The sequence below is a fragment of the Nycticebus coucang genome, chromosome 9 (genome assembly GCF_027406575.1).
Source record: "Nycticebus coucang isolate mNycCou1 chromosome 9, mNycCou1.pri, whole genome shotgun sequence".
NCBI lineage: Eukaryota > Metazoa > Chordata > Mammalia > Primates > Lorisidae > Nycticebus > Nycticebus coucang.
In genome coordinates this window covers 90297793-90321197 of record NC_069788.1, presented here as the reverse complement: position 1 = coordinate 90321197, position 23405 = coordinate 90297793, and the positions used below count along the sequence as shown (strand labels likewise).

General features: G+C 43.2%; 1 protein-coding gene across 2 annotated transcripts; it reads right to left on the bottom strand.

Annotated features, from left to right (window-relative positions):
* Positions 1-2849: 2849 nt before the first annotated feature.
* DDX24 (DEAD-box helicase 24) lies at positions 2850-23016 on the bottom strand. 2 transcript variants are annotated; one of them, XM_053601611.1, is made up of 9 exons: positions 22925-23016; positions 20665-21384; positions 12862-13407; positions 12041-12194; positions 11242-11757; positions 8786-8861; positions 6237-6425; positions 4858-4987; positions 2850-3396 (listed from the first exon to the last, which is right to left on the bottom strand). In XM_053601611.1, exons 2-9 carry the CDS (start codon positions 21377-21379, stop codon positions 3128-3130), a joined length of 2595 nt encoding a protein of 864 aa, XP_053457586.1. In that variant the 5' UTR covers positions 21380-21384; positions 22925-23016; the 3' UTR covers positions 2850-3127. The 2 variants fall into 2 exon arrangements, with proteins under 2 accessions (XP_053457586.1, XP_053457587.1); XM_053601612.1 differs by lacking the exon at positions 22925-23016 and adding an exon at positions 21650-21713.
* Between the last annotated feature and the right edge of the window lie 389 nt (positions 23017-23405).

Genomic DNA, 23405 nt, shown 5'->3' with positions numbered 1-23405 from the left:
TGGGCATTACCTTGCTCGCCCATAGCAGCCAGTCACCCTGGCAGTCACACTTAATGGATAACTCCACCCTCACCCTACAGAGCCATCTCTTCCTATACTAAAAGCTGGAAGGAAGGTTGCTTTGAGAGCTTTTCTTTAAAACTGCATGTTTATTACTTTCTGAAGGAAACTTTATAAATCAGTAGGAATATAGCAACAGGAAGAAAGAACACTGTCTCTGCCTTTGGCTGGGTTCCTATTTTAAGCACAAATGAAGGGTTCTAGAGCCAGAATGCCAGGGCTCAAACCTCAGCTTTGCCAGTTAACTTGTGATCTGAGCCAAGTCACTTCACCTGAGCCCCAATTCCCACATGTACAAAGAAATCTATATATCACAGGACTGTTGATTAAAATGCGATGAGGTATCTTTGAAAACAGCTGCAATTCCTGACACCTGTAAGTGCTCCTCAGCCTGCCCTTCCCCAAGGGAGGCAAAAGGGCACAGCAGGTAGAGAAGCACACCACCTCTGCAGTTGACTGTGGGGTCTCAAACAGTAGGAGTGTTGGGGACCATTAGACAAGTCTAAGGGCCAAACGCATTTGCCACCTTAAGCATGAATTGGGATGTAGCTGCCAGGGGCCCCAAGCCCTGTGGGATGTGGGCTAATCTCTACACAGCTTTTCTGAACAGTAGGTGACATTTTCCTAGCATTAAAATGGTTTCTATGTGGGCGGCACCTGTGGCTCAGTCGGTAAGGCGCCGGCCCCATATACCGAGGGTGGGGGGTTCAAACCCCGCCCCAGCTGAACTGCAACCAAAAAATAGCTGGGCGTTGTGGCAGGCGCCTGTAGTCCTAGCTACTCGGGAGGCTGAGGCAAGAGAATCGCTTAAGCCCAGGAGTTGGAGGTTGCTGTGAGCTGTGTGATGCCATGGCACTCTACCGAGGGCCATAAAGTGAGACTGTCTCTACAAAAAAAAAAAAAAATGGATTCTATAACAACCTTTGTTGCTTAATACTGAGTACCAAAACTACTCTCCTCTGGGGCTTATGTATGTGAATGGATTAACTTGGGAGAAATACCCCTTGTTTAATGGCAGATCCAGGACACTCAGGAAGTTCTGCCCACAGACCAGGTGAGAGCAACATTGCCTGGAACAGGCTGGCCCTATCTTTTAAAACCTGTCTACTTAGCTCCCTCACCAAAAAAAAAAAAAAAAATCAAAAATTTGCTGTTGAAGGGCTAGGGCAAGATATCAACAGTCATCAGGGGATCCGGGTTCAACCTGTGACAAGTGGCCTCACTCCTATGGCTTGAGTGCTGCTCAGGGACCTTGAGCCTGCTCACCACCTCTGCACCATTTGGAAAATGGAGAGTCCCTTACTGCTCTCGGACACATGGTCAATTAAGAGCTGACTTCATAGACTGGAGTGCTTTCTCCTCCTGGGGGGATTCCTTGGCAACTCTGCTACCTTATAAGACAGAAGCAATTTTCTGTATTTGCCATGGACCCAGAAGGAAGACATTTTGAATTCTAACCCAAGTGGCTGCTGTGTGACCATTAAGTAAGTCTTAACCATTTAGTGTCCATGTGCTCAACTACAAAAAAGTGTATTAAGACTTAGAACTCCAGGCCTTAAAGACTAAATACTAATTAGATAAAAGTACCTAACAATGCTTGGCACTTGGGCAATGCTCAGTGCCATCTGAATCTGTGTTCACGCAAGAGTCCACTGTCCTTGCTAATTCTGACAAGACCCACAGTAACAGTGATGGTTCTAACAAGGCAAAAATTGAAGGAGCTGAATCTATCTTCCCTCGATTCCCATCCAGCCTAAGGACTTACCCTTATACATCTTTTTCTTCCAGCTACCTAGAGGGGCTAAGGGCATCCTGCTGCTCCCCATCCCTCCAACCTTGCCAACTGTGAGGCTGTGGAAGGGTGGGTTACCTGGATCTTGGGGTATCTAGGTCCACTTGTCCACCCTCTTGAAATCCCTAGCATCTCTTAAAGTAAGTAGCTGCTGTACCATGCTCTGATGAACAACTGTTTAGAAGCCCAGATACCTATATAGACATCTGTGCATCTCCCATGGTATGGAAGTTACTATGGTTATCCATACTGACCCAGATTGGTGTCCATGTGCTCAACTAGAATAAAGAGAAAGCTGGGGCAGGACGTGGAGGTCCCTCGTTCCCTTAGCACACATTTATACCAGGCTAACCCAAGCCTTAAGGGCTTCTGCCCCAAAGAGCTCAGCCAAGGGAATAGTGTGGCAAGTGCTATGAGGAGGATAAACATGGGCACAAAGGCAGTTCACAGAAAGAGCACTGCCCCCTCCTGGGGGTAGGGTGGGTGGGGTGGGGAATGGGGTTAAGGACTGGAGGACCTTAACAGTGCCCAGGATGGAGAAAACAAAAGCCAATCCAAGCCTAGGGAAAAGCCTGTTTTACACAAAGGTGCAGGACAAGAGAAAGGGTGCAAAGGACCAGGTGTAGAAGTCTGTTTTGTCACAGAGGAGCAGAGTAGAGATGAGGCTTGGGATCTGCCTGCTACTCTTGCCTCTTTCCTACCCACCTCCTGGGGTGGCTCCCACAACAGCCAGGAGCAAGTAGGAGACCTAAAACTATTAGGGTGCTGGGGAGAGTGGCAATGTGAACCCAGCTGTAATGTTCTGTAGTGACCAGCAACCCTCACTGGCTGCTCCATCCACACTCCAATGCTGGTTTGCCACCAGAGACCTACAACACTTTCTGCTTTATCAAAGGCCTAGCCCTATTCTGGCCCAGGGGAATCACTAAGTAAATGAGGAAACAAATTGCATCACCACCCCCATCTTCTATCTAAAAACTCAGGATGACACACAGTCTCTGATGATTGTTTTTAATTTAAGAAATCAAGGTAAACAAACACAAGAAGCCTGTGAACACTGGAATACATGAATATTAAGCTGCTGCATAGCATTCTTCATCGAAAACAATGCACATCTGCGTGAGGTCTCTCCCGCGATGAGAGTAAGGAGGAAGAGGGAGATTTTTCTAACTGGGGTTGAAGGTGGGAGTGAAACAAACAGTGGGAAGGAGGTTTTCACATTTAACCAGAGAACAGACACCACTGTGCAGTCAGCAACACACCTGACTGAGGCAGTTAATTTGCACTTGTACTTGGCTGTGGCTGTTCCTGCTGCTGTTCTTTTGGATTCTTTATTGTCGACTTCTGCTTGGATAGGCAGCTCAAAGCTGATTTACCATTCCTGGGGGCAGACGCAAGCAGGGGCAGCTTGCCAGACTGAGTTGGATACTTGGTTTTCAGGCCTTCTGTAAACAGCGGCTGGGAGAGCAGATGGCGCAGCTCCTTCTTTAGGACCTTCATCTGCTTCTGTCTCTGACGTTCTTCTTGCTGGTCAGCTTTTCCTCCTTGAAACACAATACAAAAGAGATTATGGCTTGCAGAAACATTTTGTTTCCCAAGATGGATAATAAGATGTAAAATGTTTTAGAGCTACTTCTGGGAGACAAAGTTTAAAAGTTCTCTGCAGAAGCTAGTGCTGGTTTGACAGGAACTATAAATGACTAATTTCTTAACTATAAGGACAGATACGTAGGACCACTTTATCCTTTATTCCTCAAGAAAACCCTCTAAGACTGGAATCATCTTCATTTTACAGATGAGGAAGCTTCAGCTTTATCATAAAGATCATAAAGGTCTAAAGTCACAAAGCTGGCTGTCAGAGATCAGAACCCAAGTCTCTTGACTGAACACCACTTTTCTTCCTATGACCCACCCACTTACTGGCCACCTGGGGGTCTGGTGAATGGACAGCTGCAAACCCGTCAGGAAACAGTGAGCACCTCTTTGCAGCCCAGCTCTTGCAGTCACCACCAGTGCTGTGACTGTATGTGCAGAAGCATGCATAAAAAGGGCTCCACCCCAGGCTATCCCTGGGAAGGGAACCAGGGCTCCACGTCCTCAGGCCTAGACCCAACCTGAGCTACCAGGAGGACTAGCTCACTATCCTCAAGCCCATTGGTTTGACCCCTGGCTTTCACAGCAAGCAGCCAACAGTAAGCCAACCTTGGTATTGAAATGTCAACACCTCAGCAGAGCTGCACTCTCGGTGGGATGGAAGGGGCACTAGCCAGGACTTTGATGTTGGTTCTAGATGAGGTTCTGCCAAATTCTTAGACTTAAGAACTTTCCTATGCAGGGATCATGAAATGCCTGGTGGTAGAGCTGTTTCCTCACACAAACTGCTTCCCTCTTGACCCTCTAGTTCCCATATGTATAATAATAATAAATTCCTGCTCTGCTTATGTCATGAACTGTGGAGCAGATCACATGAGATAATGACATGGAAGTACTTTAAGACCTTGGAAGACAAGTGCAATAGTAGTAACAGTGATGATAAATCTTGTAATTATCAAATATCTAATACTTCGTATTTGCCAGACAGCTGTTGTAGGCACTTTACATTCCTCAATCAATCTTTGCCACAACTCTATGAGATAGATAGTTAACTACCTCAATTTATGGCTCAGGAAACAGTGACACAGCAGAGAGGTTAAATAACTCAACTCAGTCACATAGTCAGTTAAAGGAATGGGTTGGCATTAAAACCTCTGGCCAGAGAGACTGTTCACCATTCCCGTCCATGTAAGAGGGAGGCAACTGAGGGCTCCAAACAGAGACAGGCAAGACAGAGAGAACAAAGGTCGAGGGCATCAGGTTTATCGGGGCCTAGAACCTGTCAGCCAAGAAGGAAAGGGCATTTTGCTGATTTTGACCAGACCCACAGTAACAGGGTTGGTTCTAATAAAGCAAAAGTTGAAGGAGCTGAATCTATCTTTCCTCAATTTCTATCTAGCCCAAAGACTTACCCTTATACATCTCTTCTTCCAGCTCAATCTCAAGGGCAGCTGCTGCTTGCTCAATCCACGAGTTGTGCAGACAAGCCTGAAAGTTTCGATATTCAGCTTTCTCAATCTGTCGAGCTAAACGGATTCGCTCCTAGGGGAGAGTAATAAAAAGAATTCACATGATAGAGGATTGCTTCTACTAAGGGAAGCAAAGTCTCACTTGAGTTGTATTTTTAAAAAGCTCTTTAAGATCAGTGGTCACTGAGATCCATTTGTTCTGCTTCCTGATAAAAGCCCAGAGGGCAATCTTTACATACATGTAAGCACACGCACATAATCACAAGAGTCAGCTTTCCCTACAATAAGCCCAAACAACAGACCCATCTTTTAAAAAATCCGTCCTTTTCTCACGCCAACCTACAGGTGTCTCAAGTGAACTTTTCCCCCAGTTGCCACAGCTAAAGTGAGATAAAACATTTCAACTCTCCCTCCAGTGGGTTTTAGGGTTAAGACTGCAGTGGTGGCATGCCCTGAGAAAATGGGAAAGATCCTGTGATGTGAGGAAAAGGAGCCACAGGAAGCCTGGGAAGCTCCTAATCCTCTGTACAAATAGGAATTCTCTATGATCGCTACCTTTCCTTCCTCATCCCACACCATATTTCCCCACACACCTAACATTCCTTTCAAGCCAGAGAGGCCAAAAATCCTTGATGGTGTTCTATGCTTTTGGAACTCCTCAATTCTTGGAATTCTATCTCCTCTTCACATTTCCACATCTCTTCCTACGAGAAGCTTAGATCAAACCTCTTCTCCTTCCAATATAACCACCACATGCCCACTAGTTGCACATGCCCCATTTGTACCCAAACTTTAGCACAGCTCACAAGCTCTGGAGAGGAAAGTCTGTCCACCTTGCTTTGGTCCATGACACACCCAAAGCTCACAGTAAACAGCACATACTTGGTGAATGCCTGCTTGAGTTAAAAGAAAATCCCAAAGGCAGGATCTACTTACACCTGCATCAGGGATGTGCCAAACCTGTAGCATCTACACATTTACTTTTACTTCATTTACTTCACTGCACCTTAACCCTCTGAAGGGCATCCAGGCAGCAGTACCAATGCACTGTCCACTGAGGTGGGTAGGGGGTGACTTCAGGGCCAGATAACAAAGACACGGTTCAGGTAGACCACACCTCACATTTCTGATCACTCTCCTTTCTCCCTTTTCCCAAGTACCGTGCACTTGGGAAATCTCCCTGTTTAGCTGTGGGCAGAACCATTTCTTTCCAAGGGTTCTGCCACCAGAACCCAGCAAGAACTCATCTCACAGCAAGATACTGTACAAGGGAGCAGCCCAATCCTCTCATCAGCACTAGGGGTTTTAACTTTTCTTTTTACCTTGACTGCATCCATGTACTTTGCCTGCACGGGGAACAGTGGGATGTCCTCATCTTTCTTGAGGGTTTTATAAATCTTCTTAAAGTTAATCACATCCTCAGGTCCAATCAGCATCAGGCTGAGGCCTTCATTGGTGGCTCGAGCAGTCCGACCACTTCGGTGGACATAAATTTCTGAGGTGCGAGGGACCTGCCAAAGAAGGAACTATGAGGTCAGTTTGGCCATCTCCAAACACTGCTCTTCTCCTCAGGGCCACACCCTCAAACTGGACCCTCCTCTCTCCCAACCAGGTAGGTAGAAACCTCTCCAGCATCACAGACTAATCTAGCTCTTTTCCCTTAGTCCTACATTCAAACTATCCCCAGGTTTATTAGCCCATTCACTCTGTAGGTTCTGCTCTCCTATGCCTCCCCACCATGGTTCAAGTCCTCAAGACCATTCAGTTGGACCACTGAAGTAACTTCTTTTTTTTTTGTAGAGACAGAGTTTCACTTTATTGCCCTTGGTAGAGTGCCGTGGCATCACACAGCTCACAGCAACCTCCAACTCCTGGGCTTAGGCGATTCTCCTGCCTCAGCCTCCCGAGCAGCTGGGACTACAGGCGCCCGCCACAACGCTCGGCTATTTTTTGTTGCAGTTTGGCCGCGGCTGGGTTTGAACACGCCACCCTCGGCATATGGTTCCCAGCGCCCTGCTCACTGAGCCACAGGCGCCGCCCCCACTGAAGTAACTTCTTATTTGGTCTCCAGACCTCCTAATTTCCTGTCCCTGAGCCCAGAGTTGTCAATGTCATCTTCCTGAGGCTCAGGAATCTGACCATAGTATTATTCCCTCTAGCTATAGAAACTCCACTAGTCTTTATTAATTCTGTATCCATGACTAAGGATGGCAATCATGACCAACATTTACTGAGGGATTACACTGTGCCAGACAATTCTAAGCACCTGCAGGTATTATCAAATTTATTGCTCACACAATATGAAATTGATGCTTTATGATTATATTTTTAGATCAGGAAACTAAAACACAAGTCCCTGTAGTTTACCCAACTAAGTGGATAGCAAGAACTCAAACTCAAACTCAAAGCAGCCAAGTCCCACACTAACCCCAGCTAAACCGCCTCTACTCCAATATAGTATTCACAGATAATGTGGCACAGGTGCTGACTGCCCTCCCACTCCACTCCTGTGGTACACACCACTAAGTAAGCACAATAGGCTTCTCCACTGGACCCAGATAACATCTCCGTATTTTTTTTTTCAATATAGTACACTACATGGCCACTATCAACTACTCATAATAGTTCTAGAAATGAGATCTATTTGCCATTCTTCACTTATTGGATGAAGGCCTAACTCCTTGACTTAGACCTTTGGGGCCTTCAGTGACTTGCCCCCATTTCTTTCTTTCTTTTTTCTACCACTACATGTCCAAATCCTCTACACCCTTAAAAGCCAAACATCTTTTAGAAAGCACTTCCTAACCTCCCAAACTAGAAGTTATCTTTCTCCCATTACTTTGTTACCTTCTAATATCTTCTGCCTTAAATTAATATTAGGCTGTGGTCATCTCACCTCCTCTACTGGATCTGATACCGTTTAGGGGCTGGGGTTTTATTGGTGTATCTTGATATTTCCACAAAGGCTGACCCAAACCCTTACCCAAAAAGAATAGGAGAAATTTGCTAAACTGAAATTGGCACCCTAGAAGATTTTCAAAAGCACACAGAATTAAAGGGTAAAAATAATGTCATAACAGCTACCATTTACTGAGTACTTACACTGTCCTGTGTGCTTCATCAGCATCAGCTGAATTTAATGCTCATGATAATCCTATGGGGTAGGTAGTATTATTACTTTCAGTTTACAAACAATGACACTGACACTAGAGAAATAACTTGCCTAAAGTTAACCAATTGTGAAGCAGCAGACTGGGGATTCAAATCCCGGCAGTGAGCCCATATTCGTAAGAACTCTGCTGATATTTACCAGGTGCCTGCACTAATAGTTAGTATCCCTCCTATCAATAGTTAACATTTAGTCAGTGCATACAACATGCCAGGTCGTTTGCTAAGCTCTTCATATCTATTAACCTTTTTTACCTTACTAAGAAGTAGGCACTATAATAACTGCCTTTTAACAAATAAGAAAACAGACAAAAAAAGATTAAATAACGTGTTCAAGGTTATACAGCTAAGATTTGAACCCACAGAGGTCATAACTACCACATTTTTCTCTCCATGATCATTGAGAGAAAAGTTGATCATTTTACACACTTAATATATGCCCACTTCATGAAAGAAACTAAGACTCCAACCTGCTGATAACAAGTGGCTTGGAGAGAAGGGCTCCTTAAAATTAGACAATACCAAGAAAATTTTTGGAGACTAAATCTTAGCTGTGTTCCAAGAACAGTAGTGGGCACTAGACACCAGTGGTATTCTCTGTTGCAGGCCTTGGAATGAACAATTCCTCCTCCCTTCTCAACCTTTGCTTTTAAATCTCCCATTCAATGCAGGCTGGTGTCTACAAACTCCCAGATGCCCCTACCTGGTAATGAATCACATGCTGCACTTTAGGAATATCCAGACCCCGAGCTGCCACATCTGTTGCCAAGAGAACACAGCTGTGGTAGAAAGAGAAAATTCATTAATAATTACAACTAATAGCTATCCAAAAGCAAACTCTTACAAAAGACTGAGTCCTTTAAACACTACAATTCTTACAAATATCCTACAAGATATACTATTATTTCCCTTTTACAAATAAACAGGCTTAGGGAGATTAACTTCCCAAGTTACATACACGGCTATTCAGTTGTGGAGTCTGGATCTAAACCTTGGCCTCAATGACCCCAACCAATATACCGTACTATGCAGTGATAAAATATCCCCTCCAGCAAATTAAATGATGCCACATTCTGGGTCAGTGACATCTCCTAGCACCCTCCCACTCACCCCCTCCATCCCTAGTCACACAAGCATCCTTGCTGTTCTCCAGACATGTCATGCAAGCTCTCTCCCCTCCAAGCCTTTGTACTTACTAATCCTTAGGCCTTAAAGGGTCCTCCCTCAGATATCCACCTAACTCACTTTCCTTCTTTCTTTAGCTCTCTACTCAAATCTTACCTTTCCAGAAAAGCTTCCCTGACCACATGTACCTAGTCTCCTTCCCCATCCCCCCCTGAATCTACTTCTTAGCACTTAGCACCACTTGATATACTGTGGACTTATTTGCAATTTATTATTCCCCCCAACTAGAATGTAAGCTCCATGAGCAAGGACTCTGCGTTACTCACTATTGTATTACAGCACTTAGAACAATGCCCAGTTCATAGTGAGCATAAGATAAATATGTGTGGTATGAGGAAAGTCAAAAGCACAAGAGGCATGTCTCAAAAATGTAAGATTCTGGGGCAGCGCCTGTGGCTCAAAGGAGTAGGGTGTCAGCCCCATATGCCAGAGGTGGCGGGTTCAAACCCAGCCCTGGCCCAAAACTGCAAAAAAAAAAAAAAAAAAAGTAAGATTCTGGATCTTCAATGTCCCCAACCCTGATTTAGGGCTGGAGAATGTGATGCAAATTAGTTTGTAAAACACTGCTGTAAATCAGGATCAGCAAACACTTTCCATAAAAAGCCAGATAGCAAATTTTCTGCTTTATAAATCATACCATCTCTCTGGCAACTATTCAACTCTGCCAGTTCAGTGCAAAGGCAGCTATAAACAATACATACCTGGGTTTTGCTGTGTTCCAATAAAATGTTATCATTAAAATATGTAGTAGCACCCAAGCACAGTGTCATGCACCTATAGTCCCAGCTATTTGGGAGGCTGAGACAGGAGGATTACTTGGAATTCAAGTCCAGCCTAGGCAAGACTCTCATCTCTTAAACAAACAACAGGCAGCAAGCAAGATTTGGCATGTGGGCTATAGTTTGCCAAGCTCTGCTCTAAGATAATCCCACTCACACTACTTAACAATGTTCAAGAAGAGGCAAACCAAACACTTATTCGAGTAACAATCACCTTGTGACCTGGGAAAACAGTACCCAGCAAAGGCCAATTTAGAGTCAGCCTCAGTGTCCCAGTTCCTCATCTTGGCAATCTTCAGCCTGCTCCCTGAATGTCAGTCTGATCCAAAGGCAGACGGACAAACACAGCAGCAGAAGGAGAGACAGCATGGGCTCAGGGGTCTTGCAGACTTGTCTGAGGCCCAGCCCTCCCACTTCCAGGCTGAGAAACCTTGGGCAAACTAATTTGACTTTTCTAGATCTCTTTTTTCATCTATAAAATGAGAAAAGAGATAATGATAATAAGAGGTAGTAGTGGGACTAGAAATTATTAAAACTAACATTTAGCAAGTACATACTACAAGCCAGAGGGTGTTCCAAACACTTTATGTGCATGAATTCACAATCACTTAATCCTGGTAACAACCCTATGATGTAGCTTCTATTATTATCCCAATAATGAGAAAATTAAAACAGAGTAGTGAAATAACTTGATCAGCTATAAAATGAGAGCCAGGATTTGATCTCAGGCATTCTGGTTCCAGGTTTTGTGCACTTTACCAGGAATCTATTCTGCTTCTTCTCAAGGATGTTAGGAGACAGAGTGATTAATACATCAAAAGGGCTAGCATATGGGCGGCGCCTGTGGCTCAAGGAGTAGGGCACCGGTCCCATATGCCAGAGGTGGTGGGTTCAAACCCAGCCCCGGCCAAAAAAAAAAAAAAAAAGGGCTAGCATAGGATTTCTCCTCCTCCTAAGTATTCAATAATAGTAAATATTATCACCATTATTCATTATTATGTACATTTCTGAAGGGCATTAACAGCATCCGAATCCAATAAATCAGGGTGACTTTGTAGAATGTGATTGGAGAGGGCTACCTTCTACCTATAAGACTCCTGTGATAGAATCTAACTTTCCCACTATTTCCCCACCATCCTGGCCCCCTTAAGCCCAGTGACTAGAGGGTAGGCCTCTAAGGACAGGGTCAACTTACTCTTCCAGATGAGCAAATTGCTCCAAGTTTCTGAGCCTCTGCTTCTGGTGCATACAAGCATGCAGGGTCAGTGGCATGATATCCAGAACTTTGAGGAGCCCAGAGAGGCGTTTGATGCAAGAGATGCTGTTGGCAAACACTAAGCTGCGGCCTGGATACTGCATCAGGAAGTAGTACAGGTAAAAGTCTTTCTCATCAGTCTCACAATGAATCTTGGTCTCTGTTAGTGTCTCCACTGTGGCCTCCTTCCTTGTGAGATCAATTACCTTGGCTTTGCTTCTCATGCCAATCTTCTGCATGAGGAGGTCAAGTTTGGCAGTTTTGTCCATTTTCTTGGTATGCTTCTTATGAAGGATTCGAGCAGGAACTTGATGAATTAGGGTTAGTGTGGCAGAAAAAACAAGCGTTTGTCTCTTTGGGTTGTATTGGGAGTCGTTGAGCATTTCTAGCAGCTGTGAGAGCTCAGCAAAATGGCCTTTCTCAACCATCCGGTCAGCCTCATCTATTACCAGACACCTACAGATCCAGACAGATATACATCACTGGTTAGTGGAAGGTAACAATCATCATCTACAGCACACGTTACTCCCACCCTAACGGTACACACAGCCACACCTAGATGTACACCACTACCACCACAGCACCAGGCCTTCCTCATGCATGTTTGACTTTCTAAAGCCTACGGTCTGGATGATGCCACACCATGGCATTTTGTGATAAGGCATTGTCCACACCATGTCATTTGAGGCTCATTTCAGAAAAAGGGATGAAGGGGGAAAGGAGAGCTACCACACATTACCTGAGCTGCTGAAGATTGCTCAAATGAGGGTGTTTTTCTTTAACTAGTTCCCACAGCCTGCCTGGGGTGGCAATCACAATCTCAGGACAGCGCTTCAGCATTCGCTGCTGTTTCTGTGTGGACATTCCACCAACCAAAATAGCAGTTTTTATTCCTATGAGACAGAACATATTAGGGAAACAAGTTATTCAGTCTGGCTGCTTACCTTCTTACAGAACTGACACAAATGCCCCCAGATTACCAGGGACAATCACCAACACAGCTCCCTGCTTGGGGTGGGGGTGGGAAAGACAGATGGGTGCTAAAAAAGCTGGCCAGATTGGATTATTGATGCCACTCCTAGAAGGCTTAACAAGTCTTCTGTAACCCAGGCCTTATCTACTTTTCCAAACTCACTTCCTTCTACTCCTATCCCTTCCAACCACAAGAGAAGGACTGTAAATGAAGTCAGGCAAAACCTAGGAAAACTAAGGAGTGGAGCACTACTATACTAGGAATGATGTTACCTGTAGCTGTTTTCCCATTCCCCACAATTAGTTTTAATCTGAGGCTCCTTTAATGCCAATGTTTTCCTCTCTGTTGGAGGACTTCTCACAGTTACTGGTGTAGGAATGAATACACAGAATCAATTATGCAGGTAAAGTGCTTAGCAATGTGTCTTGCATGTAGCAAGAACTTGGTAATTAACCGCTGCTTTTATTATAAAATTAAAATTCCTGTTGTGCAGCCTTTCTCCAAAGGAATTCCCTGGCAAAATAAAGTTCTGATACCTTTTAGAATTCACTCAAAAATTATGTTTATGAACTGCAATGAAACTTCACCTGTGAACGTGGCCACAGCATCAATGTGTTGTCTGACCTGCACAGCCAGTTCTCGAGTGGGAGTCAGAACCAGTCCAAGCAGAGGATGCTTTGGATATGCTTTATAGATGGCATTTTTGCCATCTGACTCTTGTTTTAACTTTTCAGTATGCTCTTTATCAAGCTTTTCTTCTTCATTCTCATTCTGTTGGGGGAAAGGTTTCTCCTTGATCAGGGAAGAAGGCCCTTCACCAGCATCATCATCATCATCACAGAAGAGTAGTGGCTGGTCTGAGACGGTGCCCACTGTCTTGGCTCTGACCTTGCTGAGCAGCACCGCAGACTCAGCTCCAGCTTCACTGGGCAGCGTTTCACTCTCAATTCCAGTCTCATCAGGCAACACTCCAGAATCGTTTCCAACCTTGCTTGGTGATTTAGTCTCGGCTCTGGCCTTGGTCTTGGTCTGTCCAGGTGGTGCTTCAGTGTTACTTTGAACAGGCTCCCTCTTCTGCCACTGCAACACTGCATGAATCATTGGGATAGCAAAGGCAAGAGTTTTCCCACTTCCTGAGAGGCGAAAAGCAAAACAAACACCATGTGAATCAACAGATGCACACATTTTTGTCTGGAATTCCTAGTTTTACACAGAATGAGCAATGTGGAAATAGCCATATGACCCCGACCAACCCAAAGCCCCTTTATTTTGTATTGGTTCCTGCATAGCATTGCAAACAGAGAGAAGTGAAATTAGGAGCCTCAGAGAAAGTCTAGCAGACTGACATGGAGGCCCAAGGTCACCAGTGATGGACTACAAACATCTAAGCAATGAAACTCATAAACAGATAAAGGGCAAGTTTTTGTGTTTTGTTGTTGTGAAGGAACAATATATTGTGGGAGGGGGAAGGAAATGAAATCTATACAATAGTTTCCCAAGACCTTTCTTTGATGAGGTGGAAGGAAATAAAAGAAAATTTTCTTAGTTTTAAAAAAAATTAAATATAACACTTTTGTCAAGGCCTGGACATTTTCAAACTGGCCTTTCAATGTATATGGAAACCAAATTCACTTCATCTAGGTAGTCAAAACAAGACAAATCAAGCTGAGAATCAGAAGTAGCTCCAAAGAGGTAATGCCCCAGGCAGAAGCAAGTTAGTGCTCTCTGAAGAAATCTTTACTATAGGTCTCAAAGAATTTCCATAAATAATTCTCAAAGGAAATGAACAACTCTCAATTAAAACCTGTGGCTCAGTCGGTAAGGCGCCGGCCCCATATACCGAGGGTGACGGGTTCAAACCCGGCCCCGGCCAAACTGCAACCAAAAAATAGCCGGGCGTTGTGGCGGGCGCCTGTAGTCCCAGCTACTCAGGAGGCTGAGGCAAGAGAATCGCTTAAGCCCAGGAGTTGGAGGTTGCTGTGAGCTGTGTGAAGCCACGGCACTCTACGGAGGGCCATAAAGTGAGACTCTGTCTCCACAAAAAAAAAAATAACAGGGCAGTACCTATGGCTCAGTGGGTAGGCACTGGCCCCATATACCCAGGGTGGCAGGTTTGAACCCAGCCCCAGCCAGCTAAAACAGCAAAGACAACTGCAACAACAACAACAACAATAACAACAACAAAAACGGGCGTTGTGGCAGGCACCTGTAGTTCCACCTACTCAGAAGGATGAGGCAAGAGAATTGTTTAAGCCCAAGAGTTGGAGGTTGCTGTGAGCTGTAACGCCATGGTACTCTACCAAGGGCAACAAAGTGAGACTCTGTCTCAAAAATAAATAAACAAAAATAACTAAACACATAAAGAAGTAAGGTACTATAAAGCAAGAACTATGAGAAAAAAGAGAGCAAAAATGAACTTCAGAAATGAAAAATAGCAGACTTTTCATCAGAAACAATAAAACCAGAAAACAGTGTAGCTATATATATATATTTTTTTTTTTTTTTTTGGGGGGGGGGTTACAGTTTTTGGTCGGGACTGGGTTTGAACCTGCCACCTCTGGCATATGGGGCCGGCGCCCTACTCCTTGAGCCACAGGCGCCGCCCTGTAGCAATATTTTTATTTAAAAAACCTGAAGAAAGGAAAGCTGACAATCTTATAATTCTACATCTAGCAAAAATCTCTCTCAAAACAGATGCAAAGTGGGCAGGCACAGTGGCTTACACCTGTAATCCTAGCACTCTGGGAGGCTGCGGCAGTTAGCTTGCTTGAGCTCACAAGACCTATCAAAAGTACCTAAAGCCCAATACTGTGATTAGCATCAGGAATGGGGGCAATCTGACGGATTTAGTCGTACTATATCCTTAACCTATGAAGAATGACACTAACTACAGGTAGGTAAGTGTCTGAACTTAATGGAATTATGGAACACCCAGATAGTAGACAGAGGTTTGCTGAACTGGTTGTTGGTTTGGGAAAAATCTACATGTTAAGGATCAGGACTGTTCTGTGGATAAAAGCAGATCTTAACAACACACACACACACACACACACACACCCCATTTCAATCCCAAAAATGGAAAAAGGGAACACACACACACACCCCATTTCAATCCCAAAAATGGAAAAAGGGAACAAAGAACAGCTGGGCCTAAAAGAAAATAGCCAAATAACATTTAAATCCACTCATTGTTAATCAGTCAAAATTACAATAAATGTAAATGACCTCAATAACTCAACCAAAAGACAGAGATTGTCAAATTAAATAGCAAGACCCAATTATATGCTGCTTAAAAGAAATCCACATTAAATATACAGACATGAACAGGTGAAAAGTAAAAGTATGGAGAAAGCACACCAGGCTAATCTTAATCAAATAAAGCTGGAATAGCTACAATATCAAACTAGATTTTAGAACAAAGAGCACCAGGGATAAAGATGGCCATTTCATAATGAAAAAGAGCCAACAATTCATTTAGAGAATGTAACAATAGTCTAATGTTCTGAATCATGAAACATTTATGCACCTCAAAACAGGTCATCAAAATATATGAATCAAGAGCTAACAGAACTCCAAGTAAAAAACATTTCAATCAAGAAAATATAAGTAACACAAAAATTTCAAATATATTAAAGTAAATTTGTAGTTAAAACTATAGACCCCATGAACACAAATTCAAAAATTCTCAACAAAATTTTAGTAAATCAAATCTAACAACATATAAATACAATAATACACTGTGACCAAGTTCAGGAATGTTAATTTCATATTTGAAAATCAATTGCATCTACAGACTAAAAATGAATAACCACATATCTCAACATAAGCAGCGAAAAGCAGCTGTAAAAAAATCCAACATCTGATCCTGATAAAAACTCTCAGCAAATTAAAAATATAAGAGAGGCCAGGCGGGGTGGCTCACACCTGCAATCCTAGCACTCTGGGAGGCCAAGGTAGGTGGATAGCTTGAGCTCATGAGTTCAAGACCAGCCTGAGCAACATTGAGACCCTGTCTCTACTAAAAACAGGAAAACTGAGGCAAGAGGATCACTTGAGCCCAAGAGTTGGAGGTTGCTGTGAGCTATGATGCCACAGCACTCTACCCAGGGCAACAGCTTGAGACTGTCTCAAAAAGAAAATAAATGAATAAATAAAAATACTAAGAGAACTTCAACCTGATAAAGAAAATCTACAAAAAACTTCCCCTAATATCAGACTTACTGGTAAAAGACTGTTTTCCCCACCAAAGATCAGAAACAAAATAATAATGCCAACTCTACTACTTCAATTCAAAGTTATAAAGATGTCTTAGCCGATGTAGTAAAAATAAAAGGCAACCAGAATGAATAATACAATCATCTTTGTAGAAAATACCATGGAATCCTCAGAAAACCACTGATGATACCAAGTTATAGAATACAAGTCATTATACAAAAATTCATCCTACTTCTATTCATTAGCAACAACTGAAAATAGAAAATTTTAAATAACCATTTATAATAACATTAAAAATATAACATGCTTAAGGGTAAATCTAACAAAAAATGTGAAAATTTATATACTAAAAAATACTAAAAATTATAAAACACTGCTAAGAAAGGTTAAAAGACCTAAAAAAATGCAGAAATATACATTCATGGATTAGAAAATACAATATTGTTAAAAAGTCATCTGTTTTCAATTTGCTCTGTAATCAATGCAATCCCAATCCAAAAACAGCTTGTGTTTTTATAGAAATTGATAAACCGATTCTAAAATTCATATGGGATAACTCCTAAGAACAAAGTTAGAAGACTTTTACATTGCCTGATTTTAAGACTCATTACAACCAAGATACTGAGATACTGACCTAAAGAGACAAATAGATCAGTGGGAAAAGAAAAGACTCTAAGCCTGACGAAAAGTGAGACCCTGTCTCTACAAAAAGTAGAAAAATTAGCAGTGGTGTAGTAACATGTGCCTATAATCCTAGCTATTCAGGAGGCTGAGACAAAAAAGGATCACTTGAGCCCAGGAGCTGAGAACAAGAGCCCAGGAGTTTGAGGTTGCAGTGAAGTGAGACTATACCATTGGTCACTATACTCTAGGCCAGGCAAGAGGATGAGACTGTCTTAAACAAACAAACAAACAAAAAAAATCAGCAAAGGTGCAAAGTCACTTTAGTGAGAAGAGAATAGTTTTTCAACAAATGGAGCTGAAATAATTAACCATCAATATGCAAAAAAAGGAAAAAAGATATGCAAAAAAAGGAACACTGATCCACACTTTTCACAATAAAATAAATTTTAAAAAGACTGAAACCTAAAACCTAGAACTACTAACATGTCTAGAAGAAAACATGGTAGAAGTTGATCCTGGATTAGGCAAAGGGTTCTTAGATAAAAGAAGAAAATGACCCATAAAAGAAAAAGGTGATAACCTGAATTTCATTGAAAGGAAGACCTGGGCGGTGCCTGTAGCTCAACAGAGTAGGGCGCTGGTCCCATATGCTGGAGGTGGCGGGTTCAAACCCAGCCCCGGCCAAAAACTGCAAAAAAAAAAAAAAAAAAAAAAAAAAAGGAAGACCTTGTGTTCACTGCTAATAGAATGAAAAAGCAATACAAAAAGTGGAAGAAAAATTTACAAATCATACATTTGATAAAGGATGTATCTATAATATATAATGAACTGTGAAAACTCTACAATAGGAGAACAACATCCCATCTAAAAAAATGGGCACAAGAATTGAACAGACACCACAGGAGATAATATGGATGACAAATAAGTACACAAAGAGATGTTCAACATCATTAGTCACTAGAGAAACACAAGGAAATAATACTAAAATTTTAAAAGTATAAAATAAAAGTAAAGACAGAGCATACTAATACACTGGAGAAAGACATGCTTTCTCTAGCTACTCCTCTAGCTTACTTTATTGTAAGAATTACAGTATATACATATAACATACAAAACGTGTTATGCGTGATTATGTTATTGATAAGGCTTCTAGTCAATAGTAGTGAGATAGCCAATGCAGAGTAAGTTTTGGGAAAGTCAAAAGTTAAACATGGATTTCCAACTGTGTGAAGGACCCATGCCCCTAATCCTCCTGTCATTCAAGGGTCAACCGAACTCATTCCACGGGCAGCAGCCTGTTAACAGCCCCAACGTGTGGACTATCCCAAGTTGAATCACGGACTCCTTGATTTACAGCATTCTATGAAGAAAGCCTCACAGAAGCTATGGGTATGAATTCAAATGGTTCTAGCCATAGTAGCTCACACAGATCTTGCCTCTGCCTTCCAGAGACCCATGTCCCGGACTCTGCGCATACCAAAGCAATGTAGCAGAATGCTTAAAAACATACAGACCTAGCTTAGAATTCAATCACTATCATTTTCAGTTGTGTAATTTTAGGGTAGCTGTCTATCCTCTGTGAGGTTGAGTTCCCTTATCTGTAAAATGGGAATAATGGTTACTTACTTCATGAAGGTTATGAAAACTGAGTTCAAGGTACAGCACTTAACACAGTGCATGACACATTATAAATGCAGAGCCAATGCTCTACGTTATTATTACCTCATCCTCCTCTCCTGCGATTGCCTTGCACTTCCATCTGTATTACAATGATAGAACCTCATGCCAAGTTTCTACTCTACTTTTCCAAAAATTGCATGGCTCGGTGCCTGTGGCTCAAGTGGCTAAGGCACCAGGCACACACACCTGAGCTGGCGGGTTCGAATGCAGCCCGGGCCTGCCAAACAACAATGACAGCTGCAACCAAAAAATAGCCAGGAATTGTGGCAGGTGCCTGTAGTCCCAGCTACCTGGGAGGCGGAGGCAGGAGAATCGCTTGAGCGCAGGAGCTGTTGGTAGCTGTGAGCTGGATGTCACGGCACTCTACCCAGGGCGACAGCTTGAGACTGTCTCAAAAAAAAAACAACAACAAAGAAACAAAAAAAAACCAAAATCAAAAAGCACTAAAAAGTCTACCGAACTCTTAAAATGTAATTACTCCAAAATGACACGTGGGGTGGCGCCTATGGCTCAACGAGTAGGGTGCTGGTCCCATATGCTGGAGGCGGCAGGTTCAAACCTAGCCCCAGCAAAAAACCAAAAAAAAAAAAACCAAAATGACACGTGGCTGCAAGTCTAAAACACATACCACATTTTGAAAATCTAGTACAAAAATAAGAATGAAAAATATCTCACGAATAATGTCACATGAATTACATATTGAAATATTTTGATATAATTGGTTAAATAAATATTGCTAAAATTAATTTCACTTTTTTTAACTTTTAAAAATGTGGCTCCTGGGAAATTTTAAATTACATATGTGGGTCACACGATACAGTCATCCCTATGTATCCATGGGTTCCACCTCCATAGATTCAACCAACTGCGGATTGAAAATAATTTTAAAAAATTGCATTTGTACATGTGCAGACTTATTTTTCATGTCATTATTCCCTAAACAATTCAGTATAATAAACTATTTACATATCATTGATATTGTATTAAGTAATATAAGTAATCTAAAGATGATTTAAAGTATACAAGATGTACATATGTTATATGTAAGTACTGCACCATTTTATATAAGGGACTTCAGCATCTGTGGTTTTGGTATCTGAGGGGGTTCCTGAAACCAATCTCTCACAAATACCAAGGGACAACGGTATATATTTCTACTGGATACTTCTGGCCTAAATGGACTAATAGTTCTAGGCAGTACAAGTTCCTTCCTCATGTCAGTAGTCTACTCTACCCAGTGAATCAACCAGTCATTGCTCCCAAAAGTCCTGACCCCCAAAATAAGGAACCTTAAACACAGCCTAGTCCTAACGGTCACCTCCCACCTGAATCTCTCTACAAAATCCACTCAATAGTTAACCACACCACTTAAATCCTTCCAATGACAAGAAATTCAATAACTCCCAAAGCAGCAACTCTTTTTACCTTTGGATAACTGTTGAGAATTAAGACAGTTATTCCTGATGCTCCTGAAGATCTATCTACCTTTCTAGAGAACTAATCTTTCCTTATCCCTTTGAGCCATTTAGAAAAGCTGTCATAGGAAAATACACCATTTACAGATCACTTACAAGATACTGCGTAAGCTTTAGTTTACTGTAGCATTTAACCCTTAGAGCAAGGCAAGCCATAGGGTTGTTATCTCTATTTGGTAATGGGGTCTCTACATCCCAGAGCAATTAAGTGATCTGACTAGGGTACCAATCAGGAAGGGGCAGTTTTTAACCCAGAGCTGGGTGACTTCTAAACACCTCATTCAACATTGCTTTTGTGGTTAATATTCTCAACATTTCCCCCTCTCCTGGTCATCTAGCCTATTAGTAGCTACAGGCTCCATCTAGAAGCAATCCTTCCCCCAGAGTTGCCTTTACCTGTCTCAGCAGCCCCAAGGATGTCCAGCTTGTCACGGATGGCAGGTGCTAAGGTCAGAGCTTGGATTGGTGTAGGTGCAGAGAAGCCTAGAAAACTGAGTGCTCGGAGAACAGGCTTGGGCACAAACAGGTCTTTCCAAGCTGATACATCTGCCTTCTGGTCATTAACTTCAGGCATCCATGTCGTTGCTTTTTTGGGCACCTTAGCAGCAGAACTCTGGGAAGGCTCCAACTTTTTCTTCCCTTTCTTTTTCTTCTTTTTTGGAACAGTAAGGGCCAGGTTTTCTGATGCCATCTCCTCTACCTCTGGATCGGGAATAATGGTGCCATCTCCCTGGGGCTCTGGCTCAGCATCTTTGACTTCAAACTCTTTCTGGATACTGGTTCCTTCAGATGCCACATCTTTATTCTTCTTCAACTTGATCTTTTTCTTTGGGGACCTAGACTCTCCTTCCTCTTCTTCTTCTGCAACAGCTTGGGCCTTTCTTTTCTTGGGCTCATCCTTTGAGAAGAGACTGGAGGAATTCTTGGCAGAGGAGACCAACTGATAATCTGTCAGTTCCTCAAAGCACACCAAGTCATCCATCTGTCCATCTGCAAAGATATTTGGGTCAATCTTCACCTGCTTCCATTTCCCCAAAACTTTGATTCCCTTTGTTTGAAATTTGCCATAGTTTGGTGGCTTTGGCCTTGATTTTGCCTCTTTCAACTTCATGGTTGCTGAAAAGAAAAGCAGAGAAATGATTTATTAAGTTGGTGACTGAAAAGCATAGGATTTTGATGCAACAAATTATTTTCTAAGCAACCTATCAAGTACCAGGCCCTGCAAAGAAGTGAGGACATAAAGATGCTCCCAGCTAGAAAAGATCAAAGGAGGAAAAAAATACCACAGAACAGGTAGCTTTACCTGAAATAGAAGGTACACAGGGGATGAAATGAAGATATATGAGCTAGACCTGGCTTTAATTCCATATCCCACACTTACTGTACAACCTTGGACAGTGCTATTTACTTCTCTCCGTACTTCAGATCTATTAAGAAAGGAGAAGGAGTTTTGGTACCTAAGTTTTGTGTTTTGTATAAATAAATAAAATCATGTAAAATATGGTTGATAAATTTAGCCACACAAGCCATTTTGAAAGAATAAGAATGCTAGGTTTTCTTTTGGAAGGGGGGCACAGGTGAAGAGGTGAGTTTTATTTATTTAGGAGACAGACTCTCAGTTTGTTGCCCTTAGTAGAGTGCTGTGGCATCGCAGCTCACAGTAACCTCAAACCCTTGGGCTCAAGTGATCCTCTTGCCTCAGCCTCTTGCATAGCTGGGACTACAGACTTCTGCCACAACACCCGGGTATTTTTAGAGATGAGGTCTCACTCAGGCTCAGGCTGGTCTCAAACCTGTGAGCTCAGGCAATCCACCTGCCTCAACCTCCCATGGAAGGGTGAGTTTTATTAAAAGGGCACTGAGCTTTCTTCCTTCCGGAGCCTTGCCCCAGGGGGACAAATGCCTGTTCCATCATTCTGGCCTTTGACAAATTACTTAAAACCCGTCCAGTCTTTTCACTACATTTTAAAGACCATATAGGCACAATTCGTTTGAGTAGAACTCAATCCATGCTGTCCCTTTTCCGAAAGCCCAAGAAAGATTAGGGAGTCTGTGGAAAAGGCAAAGGTCTTTTCAATTTCCGATTCAAATCCAGACCCCACCACTTGCCAGCTCCGCATCGGTAGTATATGTATTAATCTCTGAGGCCCACAGAATGGGGATAATGAGGACACTTGTCCCACAGGATTGTTATGTCGATACGAAAGGGTGACACAAGTTAAAACCCACTTAGCACGGCGCTTAAAACCCACGAGACAAGAGAGCACACAGTGAAGATTTGCCCACCATACAAACTACGCCACGCTAACGATTAATCGGGGTTCCACGGCGAGAAGGGGGCGGGGCATGTCACTAGAGGGAAGGCGAGGACGCGTAGAGCGACTTGCAGGGTCGCAGAGCACGCAGGGGCTTTCTTCGTGGCGTCAGTCCCGTGACCGGCGCTCCCGCTTCGTCTCAGGCCTGAACCGCCGCACTATACCGAGGCCGGGAGAAGGGCCCAGGACGCGAGGACCACGGCACGCAGTTGGCGGGATGGCCGCCCTCTCTGAACCTGGGGAACACAGCAGCCCCGAGAAGCCAGCGATGACAGTCCGGGGTCCTACCCCCAGCCCCGCTCGGGAAGTGGCTCCAGCCCCGCTCGAGTTTTGGTACTCACTGTACGGAGACGCCGCCTCAGCTCACTCAGACTTGGCTCAACCGCCTCACTAACCGCCAGCGTCCTCAGCAGCAGCGCCTACCGCAGTTCCGGGGCAGGACACCGTACGCAAGCGTGCTCGCTTGCAGCAGGAAGTCCCGCCCCGTGGAAAACGCCGCTATCTGATTGGCTGCCGTGCGGAGTACTGCAGCGCGGGAAGAGCCGGGTTGGAGTAAAGACCAGTTTTCTGCCGGTGATTCTGCACAAGGCGTGGGGAAGCCAGAGCTGGTGGGCCAAGGTAACACCGATGATCTCCAGCAGAAAGATTATACCAGCTCGTTCGCGGCAACTCAAGTTTTCCTGTGTTCTCGGTCTAGTTTTAGTGCCGTAGCTGTCCACGTATTGTGTACCCACTGTGTGCCTGGACTTTTGCACACGTTTTCCCGTTTAATTTTTACAACTCAACCATCCTATATCGGAGGTGCATATTTCCCAGTTTTTT

Bases quoted from the DNA above. Each gene is read 5' to 3' on its own strand.
- DDX24 (XM_053601611.1), bottom strand. From the start codon at position 21,379: ATGAAGTTGAAAGAGGCAAAATCAAGGCCAAAGCCACCAAACTATGGC. The intron at 13,408-20,664 runs GTAAAGGCAACT...TTCGCCTCTCAG, and splicing joins CCTTGGGGCTGCTGAGACAG to GAAGTGGGAAAACTCTTGCC. The intron at 4,988-6,236 runs GTAAAAAGAAAA...ACTCTCCCCTAG, and splicing joins AGTACATGGATGCAGTCAAG to GAGCGAATCCGTTTAGCTCG.